The 23,192-nt window shown below is 36.2% G+C and overlaps 1 protein-coding gene across 2 annotated transcripts in view; it reads right to left on the minus strand.

Moving 5' to 3' along the window:
• Positions 1–11,902: 11,902 nt before the first annotated feature.
• The window catches only part of ZSWIM2 (zinc finger SWIM-type containing 2), a 33,572-nt gene continuing 22,282 nt past the window's right edge, over positions 11,903–23,192 (minus strand). The window contains exons 8-9 of one of the 2 annotated variants that reach the window (XM_047722558.1): positions 14,366–14,519; positions 11,903–13,385 (exon numbers count right to left, since the gene is read on the minus strand). In XM_047722558.1, the coding sequence (XP_047578514.1) occupies positions 12,576–13,385; positions 14,366–14,519 (964 nt within the window). In that variant the 3' untranslated portion in view covers positions 11,903–12,575. The remainder of the gene's footprint in view (positions 13,386–14,365; positions 14,520–23,192) is intronic. The other variant, XM_047722559.1, reaches the window with a different exon arrangement.

Genomic DNA, 23,192 nt, shown 5'->3' on the forward strand with positions numbered 1-23,192 from the left:
AAACATATTATTTTTTTAATTTTTTAAAAAGATTTATTTATTTGACAGAGAGCCTTCACAAGTAGGCAGAGATGCAGGCAGAGGGGGAAGGGGAAGCAGGCTCCCCTCTGAGCAGAGAGCCCAATGCGGGTCGATCCCAGGACCTGAGATCATGACCTGAGGTGAAGGTAGAGGCTTAACCCACTGAGCCACCCAGGAGCCTCTCCCAAACACATTTAACTCACATTCACATTTTATTTACTTTTTAATAATATTTTTATTTAACTGTATATCCATAATCACCATTTAAACAAATTATCAATATTAAAACATTAGTGAGGTACTTTACCTTTTTTTTTCATACTAAGTCTTAAAATCCTGGGTGCGTTTACATTTATGGCTTGTATCATTTTGACTAGCCACACTGCAAGTGTACCTTAATGGCTACATGTCGTTAGTAGCTACCACACTGGACAGTGCACAACTGAACCATGGCTCAAATATGTCCGTTAGAGCCTTTGAATGATATGTAAGTAAACAAAAATGATGGCAACTATCATTTCACATTCACATTTTAATAAGATCTCCTAGGTGATGTGTAAGCAATGCAGTTTGAGAAGCACAACTCTAATACTCATCCCTGCCAAATAAAATGTTTTAGGATCTGAGCTACATGTTATGGGAACCATTAGCTATCTGCAAAAGGCTCTACCTTTCTCTAGGGATCCCCTGGTCCATTCTTTCCTTGGCCCATATAGAAGCATTTCTTTCTACTACTGTTCCCCACGTGGGAACAGTGTATTTTAAATTCGCTGGTGTGTTCTTTCTTTCTTTCTTTCTTTCTCTTTCTTTCTTTCTTTCTTTCAATTCCTTGAAACATCTAAGATGTTTTTGGCCTTGGAATATTGCATTTGTCCTTCCCTCTTTGGAATGCCCCTGTTTTTGATTATTGTTATCAAGGTCTCTCCTGAGGGATGCCTGGGGAGCTCAGTCAGTTAAGTGGCTGATTCTTGATTTCAGCTTAGATCATGATCTCAGTGTCCTGAGATTGAGCCCTGCCTCAGGCTCTGCACTCAATAGGGAGTCTGCTTGAGGATTCTCTCTCTCTCCCTCTTCCCCACTGCTCTGCACACACATGCACATGCACCCCACAGACACATGCTCTCTGTCTGAAATAAGTAAATCTTAAAAGTATTTGCTGAATTTGTTAGACCTTGTCTTACCCCATCTAAGCTGGCTTCTGAACCTTAATCCCTACATATTTCCTATAATATCATCCTGTCCTTAGTTTTTGTTCATTTTCATATTTAAAATTGCATAGGTTGTCTACCTATCTCCCTTCCCTGGTAGATCTTAAGCTTCTGGAGGATAAGGAACTTCTCTGTCCTTTAGAACAGAAATTCAGTAATATGGCAAGTAGTTAATGTTTTCTGAACAATTATATCAAATTTGAATTATTTATGTAGTTATTCATTTACCTCTTTAATGTTTTCCATTTACCTCTTTAATGAAAGCTCAAAGTAAAGTTTTCAGAATATACATACCTTGTACACACACACACACACACACACAGAGTCTCTTGCATTTTGTCAAAAACATAGAACCTCAGTGTGATATACTGAATAAAAATTATTTTTGGAAAGAAATTTTTCTTATTTGAGGTACCTTTTCAAAAGAAAAAGAATAGCTCTCAATGAAATTATATTTGTAGAAGAGAAACTCTTTAAACTTCCAGAATTTATAGTAGGGGGTCTAACCACAACAAAAATTTTATAAAATTAAAAGAAACAAAGTAACCACAAATAACCCATTTTATAATTAAAATAATCCTTGGAAATATCTTCTTGTATAAAGAGGAAGTTTGGGAAGCAACCAAGATGTCCTACATGGCTTCTGTGGGTGAGTGGATAAAATGGACAATGATTATTCAGAGCTAAAAGATAAGACCTATCAAGCCATGAAAAGACCTGGTGCAAACTTAAGTGTGTATTACTAAGTGATGTGTCAGTCTGAAGAGGCTAAATACTGTATGGTTCCAACAATATTATATTCTAGAAAAGGCAAAACTATGGAGGCAGTAAAAAGGTCAGTTGTGGTGTGGGGATAAACATGCAGAGCACAGATTTTTAAGACAGTGAAAATATTCTGCATGATGTTACAGTGCTGGATATATACTATTACATTTGTGCAAACAAGTATGCAATACCAAGAATGAACACTAAAGTTCACTCTTGATGGGTTTTGGTGATTTGTGAACTTGGATGATTATGTTATGTCAATAAAGGTTCATCCTTGGTAAACTAGTTATCATTCTGGTGAATGGTGTTCATGATAGGAGAGGCTATGCTTGCATGGGGGAAGGAGGTATATGATAAATCTCTGTACCTTTCTCTTGATTTTGCTGTAAAACTGAAATAAAGTCTTCAAAAAAGGATACAAGAACTTCTTGCAGTTTTGATCCAAGATGGCAACATAGGAGGCTTGTGAATCAGCCTCTTCCTAAGCACAGAAATGAATCTACAGCTACACATGGAGCACAAAGGAATCCAGAGACTACTTGATTGAATCCTAGCTATCAGGCAAACAAGAAAATACCCACATCATCTACACTGAACTGGGTAGGAAACGCTGAGACACGCTTTTGTCATCAATTCACTCCTAGCATAAAGCCAAACAATCAGGAGGGAACTCTCAACTCCCTGCTTCTCCCTGAGGAGCAAAATGTTTGGACCCCACGTCTGCTGCCCTGAGTTTTAAGACTTCTGAGGGACAGGCCCCAAAATAACTCTGGAAACCAATGAAGTTTCCATCCAGAAGAACAAACAAGACTGTAGCATAGAAATAGTTCTTAAGGGGCTTGTAAAAACTCACCGTGGCTATACCCACAGGGCTCAGCACAGAGACAGTGGGCAAAAAATTCCCACCTTTATCTTTCCCCAAGAGAAGCTTATTTGTATACCTTAAAAGCTACTGCTGAGGATCAGACTTCTAATCTAACATTGGTATAGAGGATGACTATGTGGTCCTCTCACAAGACCAGGGAAGCCTGTGCATATTTCCACTGACTCCTCCTCTAGCCTACTTCGAGTAACCAATTTTTTCCAGCTGAGGAACTTGTATGTATGTCTATTACTCAGCTGTTGGGGCTGCCAGCCAAGAGACAGATGCCTAGATCATCTGGCTTTGATAGCAAGGAGGACTTCCATTCATGAGGATTCATACATGATTGTAGCAAACAAAAAAATAGTTCTTAACCGATTGTTCCCCCCGGGGGTTGCATTCACAAGTCCCACTGAATAGTAGCAAACAAAGAAGGGGTTCTTAATGGGTGCAGGAACATTCCCTGCACTTCCTACAACCCCACCCCACCATGCTGTAGCCCAGGGTCAGACAAAGGAGGAGGGAGCAGGTAAAAAAGCTCATCTCCCAGTTTCTCCATGGAAGGTGCCCAACTATGTACTTTCCCAGCTGCTTCCCAAGGGTCCTGCTGTCAAACAGGTTTCATCCAGGTGCTGACCACGATCCTCTCCTTTGGGGCATTGATAACTACTGTGAGCTGCTAAGAACAAAGAAGACAACCTGGACAGTCACAGAAAATTGAGAGACAACCAAGAGCTCAGGCACAGTTAAACGGTTAGATTCATTTTACGCACAGGATTGCTCCTCCAAACTGGGAGAGTGGACTCTATTCTCTATTGTGCAGAAACCAACACAGAGACTCAAGGGAAATGTATAAACAGAGGAATATATTCCAAACAGAAGAAGAAGTAAAAACTATAGAAAGAGACCTTAATGAAATGGAGATGGTGATTTATTAGATAGAGTTCAAATAACTGTCAGAAAGAGATGCTTATGGAGCTCAGGAGAACAACGTATGAACAAAGAATTTCAAGAAACAGAAAATATAGGATAGCACCAACTTATTAAGTATACAATAATTGAACCAAAAAATTAAGTAGAGGGATTCAACATAAAGCTAGATAAGGCAGAGAAAAGGCTCAATGAACTTGAATACAGGACACTAGAATTCATTCAGAGCAGCAACAAGGAAAAAGAATAAAAAAAGGGAAAATAGCTTTTAAGGGACATACAGGACAACATCAAGAGGAACAAGATTTGCATTGTAGGGATCTAAAACAAGGAAGAAATGAGAGAAAGGAGCAGAAAATGTACTTAAAGGAATAATGGCTGAAATCACTCCTAACCTGGGGATGAAACAGATACCCAGATTCAGAAGCCCGTAGAATCCAACAAGATAAATCTAGAGACCCATACAACACACGTTATATTCAAATTTTCAAACATTAAGATAAGGAAAGATTATCAAGATCAGAAAGAGAGAGATAAAAAAGGTTAAAAAAAAAAAAACTTAGGTACAGGCAACTTCCATAAGACTTTCAGCAGATTTTTATGTAGAACTTTGCAGGACGAAAAGAAGTAGCATGACATATTCAAAGTGCCGAAGCAAAATAACTGCCAACCAAGAATATTCTGCTTGGAAACGTTGTCATTCAGAATTGAAGGAGAGAAAAAGAGTTTTCCAGAAGCAAAAGCTGAAGGAGTTCATCATTACGAGGCTAGACTTAGAAGAAATATTTAAGGGAGTTTTCAAGCTGGAGGAAGAAAATTAGTAACAGGAAACATATGACAAAATAAATCTCACTGGTAGAGGAAAATATACAGTTAAATTCAGAATAGTGTTATGATATGATAACATATGGGTAAATCACTTATAACTCAGGTATAAAGGTTAAAATGTAAAAGAATTAAAAATAACTATAGCTCAATAATTTGTTAATGGTTAAACAAGGTAAAAAGATGTAAAATGTGACATCAAAGACAGTATGTAAAAGTGTAGAGCTTCAGTATGCCTTTAAAGTTGTTTTTATCAGCTTAAGGTAGACTGTTATAAATACACAGTGTTTTATGTCAGCCTCCTGATAATCACAAAGCAGAAACCTATAGTAGACAAAATGTAAAGGGAAAGAAATCTAAGCACCCAACACAGGAAGAACCTGAATATACAAGGAATGTATTAGGACATTGTGGGGGGACAAAGAGCAGTACAACTATAGCAGGGAATGTCGATCTCACACCTTCATCAGTGAACAGTTTGTTCAAACAAACAAACAAAAAATCAATAAGAAAACACTGGACTTAAATGGACTTTAGACCAAATAGACTTAATAGACATTTACAGAACATTCTACTCCACCGGAGCAGGACATACATTCCTCTCAAACACACATACAACATTCTCCAGGATAGAGCATGTTAGGCCAAAAACATCTTATTATTTAAAAAGACTGAAATCACAGCAACCATTTTTCTGACAATAGTCGTAGGAAACTAGAAATCATTTACATGAAAAAAAAATGAAAATTAACAAAAATGTGGAAATTAAGCAATGTGCTACTGGATAAGCAATAGGCCAGAGGAGAATCAAAAGAGAAATTTAAAAAAACTTCATCTTGAGAGAAATGAAAATGAAAATGCAATATACCAATACTTATGGGATCCAGCAAAAGCAGTTCTAAGAGCAAAGTTCATAGTGATAAACGCCTACATTAAGAAACAACAAACAGGGGCGCCTGGGTGGCTCAGTGGGTTAAAGCCTCTGCCTTCGGCTCAGGTCATGGTCTCAGGGTCCTGGGATCGAGCCCCGCATCAGGCTCTCTGCTCAGCGGGGAGCCTGCTTCCTCCTCTCTCTCCACCTGCCTCTCTGCCTACTTGTGATCTCTGTCTGTCGAATAAATAAATAAAATCTTAAAAAAAAAGAAACAACAAACATCTCAAACAACATACCTTAAAGAACTAGAAAAGAAGATCAAACTAAGCCCAATGTTAGTAGAAGGAAGGAAACAACAATTTCAGAGTAGAAATAAATGAAATAGACTGAGAAAGCAACAGAAACAATAAATGGAATTAAGAGCTGGGTTTTTCAAAAGATAAACAAAATAGAAAAAATTTTAGCTACTTTTTACCAGGATAAAAATGAAAGGACTGAGGGCACCTGGGTGGTTCAGTCAGTTAAGTGTCTGCCTTTGGCTCAGGTCATGATCTCCGGGTTCTAGGATTGAGACCCTTGTTGGGCTTCCTGCGCAGCAGAGAGTCTGCTTCTCTCTCTAACGCTTGTTCTCTCTCTCTCTCAAACAAATAAATAAAAATCTAACAAAAAAGAGAGGACTGAAATGAATAAAATTAGTAATGAAAGAGGAGAATGTGTAACTGATAACAGAAATACAATAGATCGTAAGAGACTACTATGAACAAGTATATGCCAACTAACTGGGCAACCGAAAAGAAACAGACATTAGAAGCATATAACCTAATAAGACTGAACCATGAAAAAAATAGAAAATCTGAACAGACTGATTTCCAGTAAGGAGATTGAATCAGTAATTGAAAACCTCTTAACAAACATTAAAGTCCAGGACCAGACAGTTTCACTGGTGAAATTTACCAAACACTTTAAAAATAAAAAAATCATCTCAGACTCTTTCAAAAAATGGAAGAAGAAATACACCCAAACTCATTTTACCAAGCTGCATTACCCAGATACAAACACCAGACAAAGATCTTACAAGAAGGAAAATTCAAGCCAGTATTCCTAACAGACATAGATACAAAAATCTTCAACAGGAAAGTGGTATCACCAAAGACGGCAAAATAGGCTGCTCCTAGCTTCATCCACCCTCACAAGAAGAACCACCAATAACTTCATGGACAAAGCACCACCAAGGGACTCCTAGAACACAAGGGTGAAGATGAAGCACCTTCCCACACCGTAATGGCTGAGACAGCCTGCATTAGAAGGGTAAAGGCAGTGGCACATGCTGACCGCGTTGCCGTTTCCCTATGCTAGTGCAGCAACACCCTGAGAGATCTTCCCTAAGAAAAGAGAGCCCAGGGTGGACAACCAGCTCCTTCAACATTGCTGTTTGCTTCTTGGAAGCCCTGATTCTGGTTTCCCCAAGAAGGACTGTAGAAGAATCTATAGGGCTTGAAAATTAGGAATATTCCTAATTTGTAATGTAGAAGGGAAAAGGGCTTGCAGTAACCAGCACTCAGATCTTGGAAGACTGAACTCAACTACAGCACCCGAAGAGTACTTATAACCAGCAGCTTGCCCATTGGTAGAACCAAGTCAGTAGCACAGTCTGAGCAGAGAACAGTTGAATACAGTTCTCCCTGATTCAGGTCCTCTGCTGAAGAGTTTTGCTGGTCTCGTAGCCTGGTCTGCCCCAGCACACGAAGGGGAGCTTAGTAATAACTCCATATACTGCTGAGGAAAGAGCCTACCCTTACTGGCCAGAAAGGCTGGCAGGAACATCGGGAAGCAGCAGAGTCAAGAAAACCTCAAGCAACCAACCACCAAATAATTGATTAAAAAGTGGGCAGAGGACCTGAATAGACATTTCAGATTTAATTTTAAAATACTTAAACATCATATAAAATACTAATTATTCAGAAAGAATTTGGGTGAATTTTACCTTGGTAACAATATAAAGTAACATATTTTAAAGCTTCCTATTGTCAAATAATCAATGAAGGTTAAAAATATTATATTTGAGTATTATTATCATATTTTTTTACACAATTTCCTAGCCTATAGTAAAATTAGGAACTGGACTTTTAAAAATTATATCTCTGAAAGAAAATTTCTATAAGCAAAATAATGTAAATCAATGCTGGTACTGTATTTTAATTTCAAAATCTATGCCACATTTAACACTGTTTCATTATTTTATTTTTAGACTTATTTGAGAGAGAAAGAGAGCGAGCATGCAGAGGGGGAGGGGTAGAAGGAGAGGGAGAGGGAGTCTCAAGCAGACTCCATGATGAGCTTAGAGCCCCACCTGTAGCTTGATCCCATGACCCTGAGATCACAACCTGAGCCAAAACCAGGAGTTGGTGCTCAACCAACTATGTTACCCAGGTGCCCCTTATGATGTTATTTAAAATATATATTAGTACTATGAAATTTATTGAAATAACCAGGATCAAAGTATTTTAATAGTTATGATTTTTCTTCAAAATAACTTATTTTTTTAAATTTTGCAATTAAAAACCATGACCATTAGATTCTTATTCTATTTTTTCCTCTGTAATGAATACCTAGAATTTTAGCATTTAATATATCTGCTGCTGAAATGAACACTATAATTTTAGTATTTTGAAATCATTAATTATTCACAATAATGAAAAACTAATAAGGAAGAAATTGCTATTTTTATTTTAAATAATCAGTGACATGGGTGTGTAAAACTTCTGTGAAAATTAACTTTAGCATATTTTAGTGGTTTTGTAAAGTATAAAAGGGATCTATTTTATTATTTCTAGCTTGTACATATTTCTTCTAAATTTTTAGCTTATATCATTTTTTTAAGTAATCTCTACACCCAGTGTGGGGTTTGAACTCACAACCCCAAGATCAAGAGTTGTACACTCTACTGACTGAGGCAGGCAGGTGCCCCTGATGGCATTTTTTGAAAAAGAAATTTTTGTCACTATACCTTAATGGTCTTATCCATCTATTATTGAAATATCACTGAAACATACTTCTGGTCCATTGTTGACATTTTTTAAATAAAAGCAACTACTTAAAATATTTCTACCTTATTCCTTTGTACTGTAAGAATAATATATCTGCATATTACCACTAGATTAAAGTTGCATCTAAAACACAATTTGATATTTAGTGTTATATCTTCTAGTCCTTTCTCATGGGATTTCAAATATTTGAACAAGTATACATCTGACAAATGTGTTTCAGTATGGAACAGATGGCCATAAAACAGTACAAATTATTCACAAGCTGGAATCCGACTTTCAAACACTAGAGCCTCTCCAGTGATTTAAACTTCTGTGATATGCCAAATTGTCTTACACAAATCAATGTTTCCTACTCAAACTTGAAAAATTCTCCCTCAGCTCCAAGGAGATCATTCACTCATACGACCATCATGACATTTTAACTTAAAGAAAATTGGTCAGCCTCTTCAAAGAATATATTAAAAGTAGAACGTATTTCACAGTAGACATCACTTAGAAAACAGCTCCATCAGTTTTAATCGCCTAATTGCTTTTGGAAATGTTCCTGCAAATGTGTACCTCTGAATATTTCATTATAATGGCTCCTTTGAATAAAATATTTATTACCATATGTACAAGAAACACATTCTATATGTAGTAATTAATCATGATAATATTCATGAAGGTATCTGCTCAGTACAATACTAATTCTATAACTATACTTCACTGTTAAGAATTATATTCTGCCTTTACAAGCTCCAGAAAACTTTCTCCAGCCAGAATCAGAAAAATATTTGTTTAAAATGGAATAATATAATATTCCCTCAATTAAAAGCCGAGAGAGATTCAGAGAAAAGGGGCTGAGAAACAATACCACTGTGTTCTAATGTCAGAGTGGGAGCAAGAAAATGTGAGTTTTCTTCTCACCTTCTCACCAGCCACATTGGGTGGCTTCTTACCTTGGGTGAGACATTAAAAACACTTAAACTTTATTTTCCACAATTAAAAAAAACCCACGGGGACATCTGAGTGGCTCAGTCAGTTAAATGCCTACCTTCTGTTCAGCTCATGATCCCAGGGTCCTGGGATGGAGCCCCACATCGGGCTCCTTGCTCAGCAGGGAGCCTGCTACTTTCTCTGCCTGCCGCTCCCCATTTCCACGCACGTGCTTTCTCTCTCTCTCTCTCTCTGACAAACCAACCAACCAACCAACCAACCCCAGGATCTCCAAAAATCCACTCAGCTCCTCCACTTCATGATTCTATTGCAGGGCTAGTGGAGATTAAGAGACACAGAAAAGGGTTTGAGCAAACCACCAGCCTCCTTGTACCCAAGTCTCCCACCATGTCCTCCCACCCTGACATGGCCCTGGGTTCTGGGTTACTTTTCCCACCAGTGCACAGCCCCACCACCCAACAGCCTTCTGTCGATTTAGACGTCTGCTGCCTCACTACATGTCTTTGTTGCCATGACACCGGCAACATGATTGGGCCTCAACACATTTCCCACTGAGAAATTCGTGTACGGAGCATCCTGTGCTGAAGGTCACATCCTGTGAGTCTCTCCACCTGGGCTACGACCAAGCAGCAACTAAAATACAGTCTTTGAAACAACCTGTTCGCTATGCCTCAAATTTCCATTTATTGGTCACTTCTCAAGTGAAGTCCCATCTTTATTCTCACCTTTGTCACTATACTTTGTGTTTCCTTTCTTTCCTAACAGCTCACTCCCCTTCCCATTCCAAACCCTTGCATTTTTTCTCTGGACTTCTGATTCCACTACCATGAGCTCCATAAACCTGGTATCTTTTCATAAAATGTTTCTGTCCCTCCCACCTTTCCTCCCCTCTTGCCTTAACCTGTATTCCTTCTAGGGACTTCCTTCCCTGCAGCCCTATATTAAAAGCATATTTATTTTCTCATACTGTCCTTGCATCAGGATCATTTCTCTGTACTCCTTGTCATTTGCAGATCATAGCTCCAGACTTTCTTATAAAAATGTCAGTTCCCTTTGGGATTTACCATTTCTTGATTCCTCTCCTTTTCTACCCCTCCTCTGTAGATCTTCCAGACACCTTCAGCTAAGGATTTCTGGCAATATATTTACAGACTTTCTTCCTTAACTCCTCTTATGAAGAAGGTTAGTAATGTCTATGAGGCTGACCCAGTTATTGCCATTGGTTCTCATTTTCCGTCACATTTTCATTCTTGAAGGCTTCTCTTTGCCACATCCACCAACCTTTAGCTGTACCTGGAACCTCACTGAAACTTGCCCTTTGAAATTTCTTCTTCAGTCATTACTTTCTCTGACCCAAACTTCCTATTTTTTTGCAGCATGCCTGCCTAGTACTCCTGTTTGACCAATCTTAGTCTTTCAATCCATTTATCATTTATCTTGCCTTAGAGTCAGCCTTTTCCTATAATCTCTTCTAATTTGTTCAGATTTTGAGTCTCTTTCTTCTTCGATCTCTCCCTTGTTGTGGCCCCAAACTTGCTTGCTCCTTTTCCTTCCATTATAACTAGGATCAAAATTGTACCCATCATGAATTCAGAGCTCCACCTTTTCTACAGTGACACATCGATCGTGTTGTGCAGCTAAACATCACCCAAATGAGTCAGATTGGTGCCATTATAGAGGTTCATAGCTAGCAAACTTAAAAGGAACTTAAAGTCCTGAAATGCTATTATGCTTCTCCAGTTCACTTTCCATTTCCCTCAAGAAAATAGTTTCTTTAATCCTTTTCCAACGACCTCAAACATCTTTCTTCTTTACCTACTCTCTGCTGATTGAGTCTACAATTTAACCACTGCTTGCATCTAAATCTGTAATACATAAACCCCCTTCTGTTACAGTGGATAAGTTCCTGCATCCTACGATAGGCTATCCTGACACTTATGCTCTAGATCCTTCTGTTATTAAGTTATCACACATACCAGCTGTAGCTGTCTAATATCAGTTATCACATACACCAGCTATATTTTAATGGCATTTAAATACGTTCAAGTCTCAGCTTAAAAACAAAACCCTAAACTTACATCTTCCAGTTACTTTTGTCTCTTTTTTCATTCATAATCTCTTGTCCTGAGTTGTATATATTTCTGTTTCCATGTTCTCACCTGCAATTTTCTCTTCAACCCAATCCAACCTAGACTTGGCTCCCACCACTCCACTAAACTCTCCTAGCTAAGGCCACTAATATTTTCCTTATTGCTAAAGCAAAATTGCATTCTTCAGTTTTGATCTTACCTGATCAATTGCTAAAAATTGACTACATTTTCTTTCTTTGGTTTTCTGATACCACATTTGTTTGTTTGTTTTGTTTGCCTCCTATGTGGCCACATGTCTTCATAATTCAGTAGTTCAACAAATATTACAGAACACCCATGTTTGTCAAGCACTGTATGTTAAGTGTACAGCAGTGAATAAGACAACAAAGTTCTTTCCCTGAAATATCTTATACTTTAATGGGAGGATTAAGTAATTTATACAGTCTTCAAAAATAGTAGAAATAGTAGAATTTGATAGTACTTAAGTTTCTTGACATCAGTGAAATCATTCTAAATGTGGCATAACTTATAGCATTGTAAGTATATTTACTTTTCATTTCAGGTATAAGAAATAACTTTAAAGAAATAAAGTGAACAAGATAACCACCATCTGGATTTTCCCATAGGTTTGTGGTAAATATTAATGCAAAAAATATTCAAGGTCCTGGAAAGAATCCTTCCATGTTACATGTTATCAAATGGAATGTTTAAAAACAGTGGCTTAAAGCAAGGAAAATCTATTTCCTTAATTTAAGTAAAAATAATTATTTTAATCAGTATGAAATAAAATTTCTAAAAGTTATTCATAATAACATTCTGACCATATTTATCAAATGTTTTAAGTCTTATAAAGAATGGGGTCATTTCTTTTAAGAGTAATCATTCATAGACAAGCAGGCAAAATGATGACAATTCTATATACATTTGTCAAGAGTATAGTGTTTATGTTGTACAAATAAAACATTTTTATGTTCAATATCCAAATATTTTCTGATGTTAATAAAAAATACATCTTCATAACTGAACTCCTTCTAATATGAAAGATAGCTCAGGACTTTTTATATTTAAAGGATGAGATTCAGGCCTTCTTGATGGATTACTACATTTTTGTCTAATTTTCCCCATACAATTATTATATCTTTTAGACAAACTAATTTTAGTTGTACCCCAATTGGTAATAAGATTTAAATCTGGAAGTAAAGTATCTGATCTCTTTTTGTCTTCTCTTATTCTAGCACCAGAAGTCTTCTTTGGATTGTGGTTAATATGTTTACAGTCTTTTGCGATCTTCTGGCTTTGACAAGTATGGTATTTTTCATTGATATGTGGGGTTTCCATTCCAGTGGGACATATAATATTTTTGTGAGCAATAGAAGGAAGAAATGTTTGAGATGACATTTTTCCAAAGGGTCCAGTTGGTAAATCTTGAAGATACCTGGGGAAATGTTGGCTAATTTTATATTCATAGATTAATTTTCTTGAGTTTGAATCATCTAACTTGATAGAGAATAGATCATCTATTGCTATATCCTGATAGGTATCTGTTGGACTTTCAGGTGTCTTCAACTTTTCAGAATTATGTTGAGTTATGCTAGGTAAAATTCCAAGTCTATTTTGTTTAAGGACTAATCCAGTACCAGGAATAAAAAGTTCCGGTTCTTCCTGTTTTGACAGATGAGTGATGTTTGTATTTGAAATGGACTGATGTGTGTGTCCATTTACTGCTTTATCTTTCCAGATTAAAGGGTTATATATAACTTGTCCATCAAGAGGGCATGAATTGCACTTGTAGAATAACCAACTGTCAATACATTTCCTATGAAACTTAAAAAAAAGGTGAGAGATAAAATTAGAGATATAATTATCTTGTTTATAATGTATACTACCTAAGTTTTTCCTTGTTTCATTATTGTGTTACTATTAAAAACTATTAGCAAGAATGGAAGATAATTATAATTTATCAAGTTTTATGGAACTATTTTAAAGAAAAAAATGGAATGGGTTATGGGACTGATCTCCATTTTCAACATTAAAATGGAAAGGCTTCTATGGATAACATTTCTGTAATATCGTTAAATCCCACTATTTATTAGGCCATTAATTTTACTGTTGCTTTATGAATGAAATTTACATGAAATGTAAATACATGATAATAAAATAATAAAAATAATACATGAAAATGTATTAAATAATTAAGCTAATAAATAATAAATAAGTCATAAACAACTAGAGTTGGAAACGGATCTAATGATGGTAAGGTATAAAATATAAAATAACAAATCACATTCTTGGGAAGAAAACAAACTATCAGACATTTTAAGTAAAGGTGACTCTAAAGGTATAAATATTTATTTAAAGTAACTATTTCAGAAAAAACTGGTTACCAACTATATATATGATAGAAAAACGTTAGACTTTAATTTCAGTGAATTCATTTGAAATAATTAACTATGTCAACTTAAACATTTCTGTTTCATCCAAAGAATCACAAAAACACATTATTCTATAAGATTTTTCTTTATATGGGTAATGAAAGTAGATAAGGTAGACAAAATAATCTAACTTAAAGAGTTATTTTATCTTATCTAAATACCATATAGCAGAAATGAGTCCTAATCAGTAGAAATCCATCCACAAGGGACAGAGCTGCCTTTATAGTCTCCACTGCAGCTCTTTTACGCATACTGTTCAATATAAACATCTCTGCACATAATACAACTAAAAAGTGAGAGACTTAAATTGTCAATTCATAGGTAAACACTGGCCTTATGAGGAAAGTCAAACCAAAATGATGCAACGTCTACCTTATGAGTACATGGTAGCAATCTTGTATGTTGACCCAGATGAAATGCCTTCAGACAAAGTCGACATTGATAGCCTGGAGCAAGCAGCTTACTATTCTTTGTAATCAGTAAGAGAGGCAGTGACTTCACCACTTGTTTTGGTGTGTAAACTTGGCTGAATGAGAATTAGCAGAAAGACATGAATATTTATATGTGATTATAGATCAGGAAGTCATCAATGACACAGGTAAATAAACTCCATATAAATAATGTGAATGAATCCAATATTTTCTTGAACTAAAGGTAAGAAATTTCATACATTATAAAGTCAAATAAATCTATATTTATATATTAATGCTGAACAAAATGGCCCCAATTTCAACATCAACTTCATAAATAACAAAATTTATTCATTTCAAATAAAAAAGCTAACCTAAAATTTTTTTATTTGCATTTTTTAATGTCTATGAAATAAGAACAAAATTTTAATGAGAACCATATACTCAAATTATTTCAGTCTGGGCCAACACTTACTCCTTGTGTTTAGAAAAATACAGTCCAATTCATGATGCCATCTGGTAGGGAGTAAGGTGCATGGTAAGCCACATTAAATATTCCAGGTTACTGTGATAAATTGCTAGATGAGAATCTAAGAGGAAACTCACTTTCCCTTGGGGTATATGCTTACTACTTTAGTATTCTTAGACTATGTTTTGATTCTGAAAGTACCATTTCATTTTTGTACCAGAAGTACCAACCAACAAAACTAAAATTAATGTAAATTAGAGGTATTTTATGCTTTAATGACTGACAAAATAGATGAAACAAGTATTTAAAAACAAAACTTGGTTAAAGGTTAGGCATATTCCTATCATTTAAAAGTCCATCAGAACAAAGTTCAAGTACAGAAATACCTCACAGATATTGTGGGCTTGGTTCCAGACCATTACCAGAAAGTAAGTCAAATGAATTTTTTGGTTTCCCAGTGTGAATAAAAGTTATATTTACATTATACTATAGTCTATTAAGTGTGCAATAACATTATGTCTGAAAAAGCAATGTACATACTTTAACTAAAGATGGTTTACTGTTAAAAAATGCTAACATTATTTGAGTTTTCAGTGAGTTGTAATATTTTGTTGATCTTGCCTCAATGTTAATGACTGTAGACTGATCAGGGTACTGGTTGTTGAAGGTTGGGATGGTTGTGGCAATTTCTTGAAATAAGATAACAATGAAGTCTACCTCATCAAATAACACTTCTTTTCTGTAACATGTGATGCTGTTTGATTTCATTTTACTCACAGAAGATCTTCCTTCAAAATTTGTCAATAGTCTTTTTCTTAAAGATTTATTTACCTTTTCCAGAGAGAGAGAAAGAGAGAGAGAAAGTGAGTAGGGGGAGGAGCAGAAGGAGAGAGGAAGGAAGAGAGAGAGAATCTCAAGCAGACCATACTGAGCATGGAACCCAACAGAGGGTTTGATCTCAGGACCCTGAGGTCATGACCTTAGCCAACATCAAGAGTTGAATGTTCCATCAACTGGAATTTTAAAAATCAGCAGGCTTGGTTTTAGGAGAGGCAGAGGGGATAAGAAACTGAGTCCCCACCCTAAAAGAGAGAGCAAAACCAACAATACCATTAAGATCAGCATAGAAACGGCAATTTCAAAAACTGGGATATACAGGAAGATGTATTTACTAAAATCAGAGTATGTGCTGGAGAGGCAGGGATCTCTGGGAGACTACTCCAAAAACCAAATAGCTGGTGGGCAGCATTTCCCTCCCCTACCTCCCAGCTAAATACAAAGATGTGTGTTGGAACCCGTACAGTATTAACACTCTCCATCTATACTGCTAACAGCAGCACTCTGCCCCTGTGTTCTCTGGGGATGCACCTCCTCCAACAAGCTCTTTGCCCTTGGCAAGAGTTTGTCCAAAGAGGTGCCACAAGCCTGGCAGGGTACAAGCAGCCCTGAGAGGGGATGGCACAACTCCAAAGTGATTCCTGCCCCAGTGAGAGGGGAAGATAACCATACACACCAATTTTACTAGGTCCCAGCAGTGGGCTGGGGCAAATCTGTGCCCAACAACAAAAGCCTCTCAGGAGGTAACACATGGAAAATACTTTGCAGTTTATTGTTATGCAATTATGGCAAAAGTTTGGTCTCACTCAACTCAAGCCCAAGAGAGCCCCAGACTAGCCCACTAATAACACAGGGACAAACCCTGCCCATAACAGACAAACCATTGCAGGTGACTGGACTGAAAACAAATTCAACTCAGCCACAACTTGGGCACACATAATCACATAGGAGATACCCCTGAAGTGCCACATTTTGGTGACCAGGGGACATTGCACTACAGGGAACCACATAACTTCTTTTTTATAAGGCCACTACTTTTAACATAGGAGACACAGCTGACTTTCATAACACTTAGAAACAGACACATAGAGTTAGACAAAATGAGAAGATAAAGGAATATGCCCCAAGTGAAAGAACAGAAAATCATAGCAAGAGAACTAAATGAAATGGAGATAAGCAATATGCCTGATAATTTAAAGTAATAAAGATACCACTGGACTTGAGAAAAGAGTGAACAACTTGAGTGAGAACTGTCAACAAAGAGATAGAAAGCATAAATAGAGATGAAGAATTCAATAACTGAAATTAAAAAACACATGAGAGAGAATAAATAGACTGGAGGAAGCAGAAGAATAGGTCAGTGACCCAGAGGACAAAGTAATAGAAAGCAATCAACCCTAACAAGAGAAAGAAGAGAGAGAAAAGAGGACAGAAAATTTATTTGAAGAAATAAGAGCTGAAAACTTCCTGAATCTGGGGAAGGAAACAGAAAACCAGATCCAGGAGTCACAGAGAATCCCCAACAAAATCAACTGAAGGAGGTCCACATCAAGACACATAGTAATTAAAATAGCAAAAAGTAGCGATATAGAGATAATTTTAAAAGCAGCAGGAGAAAAGAAAGAAGTTAATAAGTTAATATAAGGGAATCCCCATAAGGTTATGAGCTGACTTTTCAGCAGAAACTTTGTAGGCCAGAAGTGAGTGGCATAATATGTTCAAAGTGTAAAAGAAAAAAACCTGCAGCCAAGAATACTCTCTCCAGCAAGGTATCATTCAGAATAGGAGGAGAGATAAAAAGTTTCCCAGATAAACAAAAGGTAAAAGAATTCATCACCACTAAACTAGATCTATATGCAATGTTAAAGGGGACTCCTTGAGTAGAAAGAAAAGGCCATAAGCAGGAGTAAGAAAAGTAGGAAGCACAAAAGCAGTAAAATTAAGTATATCTGTAAATATCAGTCAAGAAATTCACAAAAAGGATGTAAATTATGACACCATATCCCTAAAATGTAGAAGGGAGAGAAGAAAAATTTAGTGCATTGAGAATGGGTTGAAACTTAAGTGATTCCAATTAAATATAGACTACTATATGCATAAGATATTATATATAAACCTAATAATGGTAACCGCAAATCAAAAATTAGTTATAGCTACACAAATAACAAAGAGAATTGAATTCAAGTATGTGACTAAAGAAAGCCAGCAAACCGTGAGAGGAGAGCAAGATTACAAAGGAACAGAGAAGAACTACAAAAACAAACATAAAACAAGTTGAAAAATGGCAATACATACCTTCAATAATTACTTTGGACACAATGCTCCAATCGAAAGACATGGGGTGATAGAATGGATAATAAAGCCAGAACTATATGCTGTGTACAAGAGAATCATTTCAGGGGCGCCTGGGTGGCTCAGTGGGTTAAAGTCTCTGCCTTCGGCTCAGGTCATGATCCCAGGGTCCTGGGATCGAGCCCCGCATCGGGCTCTCTGCTCAACAGAGAGCCTGCTTCCCTCTCTCTCTATCTCTCTCTGCCTGCCTCTCTGCCTACTTGTGATCTCTGTCTAAGAAATAAATAAATAAATCTTAAAAAAGAAAAAGAGAGAATCATTTCAGACCTGAAGACACATGCAGACTGAAAGTGAAGGGATGGAAAAACATCTATCATGCAAATGTAAGTGAAAATAAAGCCAGAGTAGCAACACTTACATCATACAAAATCGACTTTAAAACAAAGACTGTGATAACAGACAAAGGATACTATATAATCATAATGGGAATAATCCAACAAGAATATATGACAATTACAAATATTTTTGCACCCAACATTTGGGAGCAACCAAATAGACAGAGTAGCTAATGACAAACATAAAGTAAATAATTGGTAGTAACACAGTATTATTAGGGGACTTTAACACCTTACTTACATCAAAGGATAGATCATCCAAACAGAAAATCAAAAAGGAAGCAGTAGCTTTGAATAACACATTGGGCCAGATGGATCTTAAAGATATAATCAGAACATTTCATCCTAAAACAGCAGAATACACATTCTTTCCAAGTGCATATGGAACAATCTCTGGAACAGATCACATATTAGGACCACAAAATAGGCCTTAGTAAATTAAAAAAGATTGAATTCTATCATGCATCTTTTCTGACAAGAACACTATGGAACTAGAAATCAACCACAGGAAAAAAATCTGGAAAAAAGCACAAATACATGGAGGTTGAATAACATGCTATTAAATAAGGAATGGCTTACCAAGAAATCAAAGAGGAAATTAAAAAAAAAATACATGGAGAAAAAGGAAAACAGAATGGTGGAAAATCTTTGAGATGCAGCAAAAGCTGTTCCAAGAGGGAAGGTTATAGCAATATAGACCTACCTCAAGAAATAAGAAACATCTCAAATAAACAACTTAACATTACATTTAAATAAGCTAGAAAAAGAAGACCAGAATGCAAACTTGTAGAAGGAAGTAAATAATAAATATCAGAACATAAGCAAAATAGAAGTTAAGGAAACAGCAGAACAGATCAATGAACCAGCAGTGGGTTCTTTGAAAAGATCAACAAAATTAATAAACCTAGCCAGACTCATTAAAAGAAAGAGGACTCTAAATCAGAAATGACAGAGGAGAAATAAAAACCAATACCACAGAAATACAAAAAATTAGAAGAGATTATTATGAATAGTTGTATGCCAACAAATTAGACAACCTAAGAAGTGGATAAATTAGTAGAAATGTAACATCCCATAACTAAATTAGGAAGAAATAGAAAATTTGAACAAACCAATCTCTAGCAATGAAATTGAATAGTAATAAACAAAACAAACAAACAAACAAAAACTCTCCAAAAACCAAAGTCTAGGACAGTGTGATGTCACAGGTGAGTTTAACCAAACATTTAATGAAGAGGTAATATCTACTCTCCTCAAACTATTCCAAAAAATAGAAGAGGAAGGAAAGCTCCCCCAAATTCATTCTGCAAGTCCAGGATTACCAGAATACCAAAACCAGACAGTATCACTATAAAAAAAAAAACACTACAGGCCAATATCCCTGATAAACATAGATGCAAAAATACTCAACAAAATATTAGCCAACGACATGCAATCATACATTACAAAGATTATTCACCGTGCTCAGGTGGGATTTGTTCTTGGGACGCAAGAATTGTTTTATATATGCAAAAACCAATCAACTCATATATCACATCAACAAAATGAAGGGTTAAAATCATATGATCATTTCAATATACAGAAAAAGCATTTGACAAAGTACAACATTCATTTATAATAAAAGCTCTCAAAGTTGGTTTAGAAGAAACATATCTCAACATAATAAAGGTCATATATGAAAAACTCACGCCTAACATCAAACTGAATAGTGAAAAGCTGTGAGATTTTCCCCAGGACAAGACAAGGATGTTCATTCTTGGGATGCCTGAGCTGTTCAGATGGTTAAGCATCCGTCTTCAGCTCAGATCATGATCTCTGGGTCCTGGGACCGAGTCATCTTGGGCTCCCTGTTCAGCAGGGATGTTTGCTTCTCCCTCTCCATTTGCTTCTCCCCCTCTCATGCTCTCTTTCTCTCTCTCAAATGAATAATAATAAAAAAAGATGTTCACTCTCACCACTTTTATTCAACAAAGTAATAGCTATAGCAGTCAGAGAAGAAAAACAAATAAAAGACATCCAAAAAGGTAAGGAAGAAGTAAAACTTCCACTATTTGCAGATGACAAGATATAATATATAGAAAACACCAAAAACTACTAGAACCAATAAAGAATTCAGTAAGTTCACATGATACAAAATCATGTAGCAATCTCTTGCATTTCTATACACTAATAATGAAGCAACAGAAAGAAAATTTAAGAAAAATTCTATTTAAAAGTGCACCAAAAGGAACAAATACCTAGGAATAAACTTAATCAGGAGGTGAAAACTGTAAAACATTGAAGAAAGAAATTGAAGATTACACAACAAATGGAAATACATTCCATGTTCACGGAAGAACAAATATGGTTAAAATGTCCATACTACCCAAAGCAATCTACAGACTTAATGCATTTTTTCTAGATTTTTATAGGGATATAAACAGAATTAGAACAATCCTAAAATTTGAATGGAACAAAAAAAGACACTGAACAGCCAAAGCAATTTTGAAAAAGAAGCTAAAGCTATCACAATTCTGGATTTCAAGTTGTATTACAAAGATGTAGTGATCAAAACAGCATGGTACTGGCAGAAAAATAGACAATGGAACAGAATAGAAAACCTGGAAATAAACCCACAATTATATGGCCAAAGAATCTTCAAGAAGAAGGCAAGAACATGCACTGGGAAAAGGTCTCTTTGATAAATGGTGTCTGGTAACCGCATGGACAGAATGAAACTGGACCAAACCTTCTACCATATGCTAAAGTCAACTCGAAGTAGATTAAAGGCCTAAATGTGAGACCTGAAGCCATAAAAATCCTAGGAGAGAGCACAGGCAGTGATTTCTCAGACATTGGCTTCAACAACATCTTTCTAGATATGTCTTCTCTCTCTCTCTCTCTTTTTCTAAAATACTTATTTTGGAGAGAGAGAGAGAGTATATGTGGGGGGTGGGGGACAGAAGGAACAGAAAGGGGACAGAAGAGAGAATCTGCAGTGGACTCCATGCTGAGCAAGGAGCCCAACGTGGGGCTCAGTTTCATGATCCTGAGATCATGACCTGAGCCAAAATCAAGAGTCTGATGCTTAACCAACTGACCAACCAGGGGCCCCTCTAGGCATGTTTCTTTGAGGCAAAAGAAACAAAATAAAAAACTATTAGGATTACATCAAAATAAAAATCTTCTGCACGGCAAAATAAACAATCAACAAAACTAAAGACAACATACTGAATGGAAGAAGATATTTGCGAATGACAAATCTGATTAATAGTATCCAAAATATGTAAAGAACTTGTAAAGCTCAACACAAATCAAATAATCTAACTTAAAAAAATGGGCAGGGGGCACTGTGTGGCTCAGTTGGTTAAGCCCCCAGCTCTTGGCTTTCTGCTCAAGTGATGATCTCAGGGTTGTGAGATCCAGCCCTGCATCAGGCTCCATGCTCAGTGCAGAATCTGCTTGGGATTCTCTCCCTCTCCTTCCATCCCTCCCCCTATTCTCTATATAAATAAAATCTTAAAAAAAATAAAATAGAAAAAATTAAAAATGGGCAGAAGAAGACATGAACAGACATTTCTCCAAAGAAGACTTACAGATGGCCAGTAGATACATGAAAAGATGCTCAATGTCACTCATCAGGGAAATGCAAATCAAACTCAGAATGGGATATCACCTCACACCTGTCCGAATGGCTAGAATGAAAAAAACAAGAAACAACAAATGTGGCAAAGGATGTGGAGAAAAAGGAACCGTCTTATACCGTTTGTGGGGATGCAAATTGGTGCAGTCCCACTGTTGGAAGACAGTATGGAGGTTCCTCAAAAAATTAAAAATAGAAATACCCTGTGATCCAGTAATCACACTACTGGATATAGACCCAATGAATATGAAAACATTAATTTGAGAGGATATATGTACCCCTTTTACTGCAGCATTATTTACAGTAGCCAAAGTATGGAAACAACCCAAATGTCCATTGATAGATTAACGGACAAAGAAAAAGCACACACACACATGCACACACACAGTGGAATAGTACTCATCCATAAGAAAGAATGAAATATTCATCATTTGCAACAACATGGGATGTAGAGATTATAATGTTAAGTGAAATAAGTCAGAGAAAAATAAATATGATTTCACTCATTCGTGGAATCTAAGAAACAAAACTAGGAAAAGCAAAGAACAAAGGAAAAAAGACAAACTAAAAAACTCTTAACTCTAGGGAACAAAACTGTAGTTACCGGGGGGAAGTAGGTGGTGGGGATTAAGAGGACACGTACCATGATGAGCACCAAGTAATGTATATAATTGTTGAATCACTATATTGTAACCTGACACTAACAAAACACTGTATTTAACAGTTAAACTGTGTTTAACTCCTGGAATTAAAATTTTAAGGATTTATTTCTTAAATAATAAGATTTGAAAGTCAAAAGTATTCATTAATTCATGGGTTGCAGAATGGATGTTGTATTAGCAGGCATGAAAACAACATCGCAATAGTAATGTTAAAGATCACAGATCACTGTAACAAACATAATAACAATCTGAAAAGTCTGAAATATTGCAAGAATTACCAAAATATGATGCAGAGACATGAAGTGAGCAAATGCTGTTGGAAAAACGGCACCGATATACTTGCTTATCACAAAACTCTAGTTTGTAAAAAATGCAGTATCTGTGAAGTATAATTAAGACAAGTGCAACAAAAAAGCCATGCCTACATTTCTCAGAAAACTTTACATATCTTATCACTCCACGGATACACTTCCATCAAACTACAGCAATTGCTTTTACCAAGGTCCTCTAAT

Source organism: Lutra lutra, chromosome 3, assembly GCF_902655055.1.
Source record: "Lutra lutra chromosome 3, mLutLut1.2, whole genome shotgun sequence".
Taxonomy (NCBI): Eukaryota; Metazoa; Chordata; class Mammalia; order Carnivora; family Mustelidae; genus Lutra; species Lutra lutra.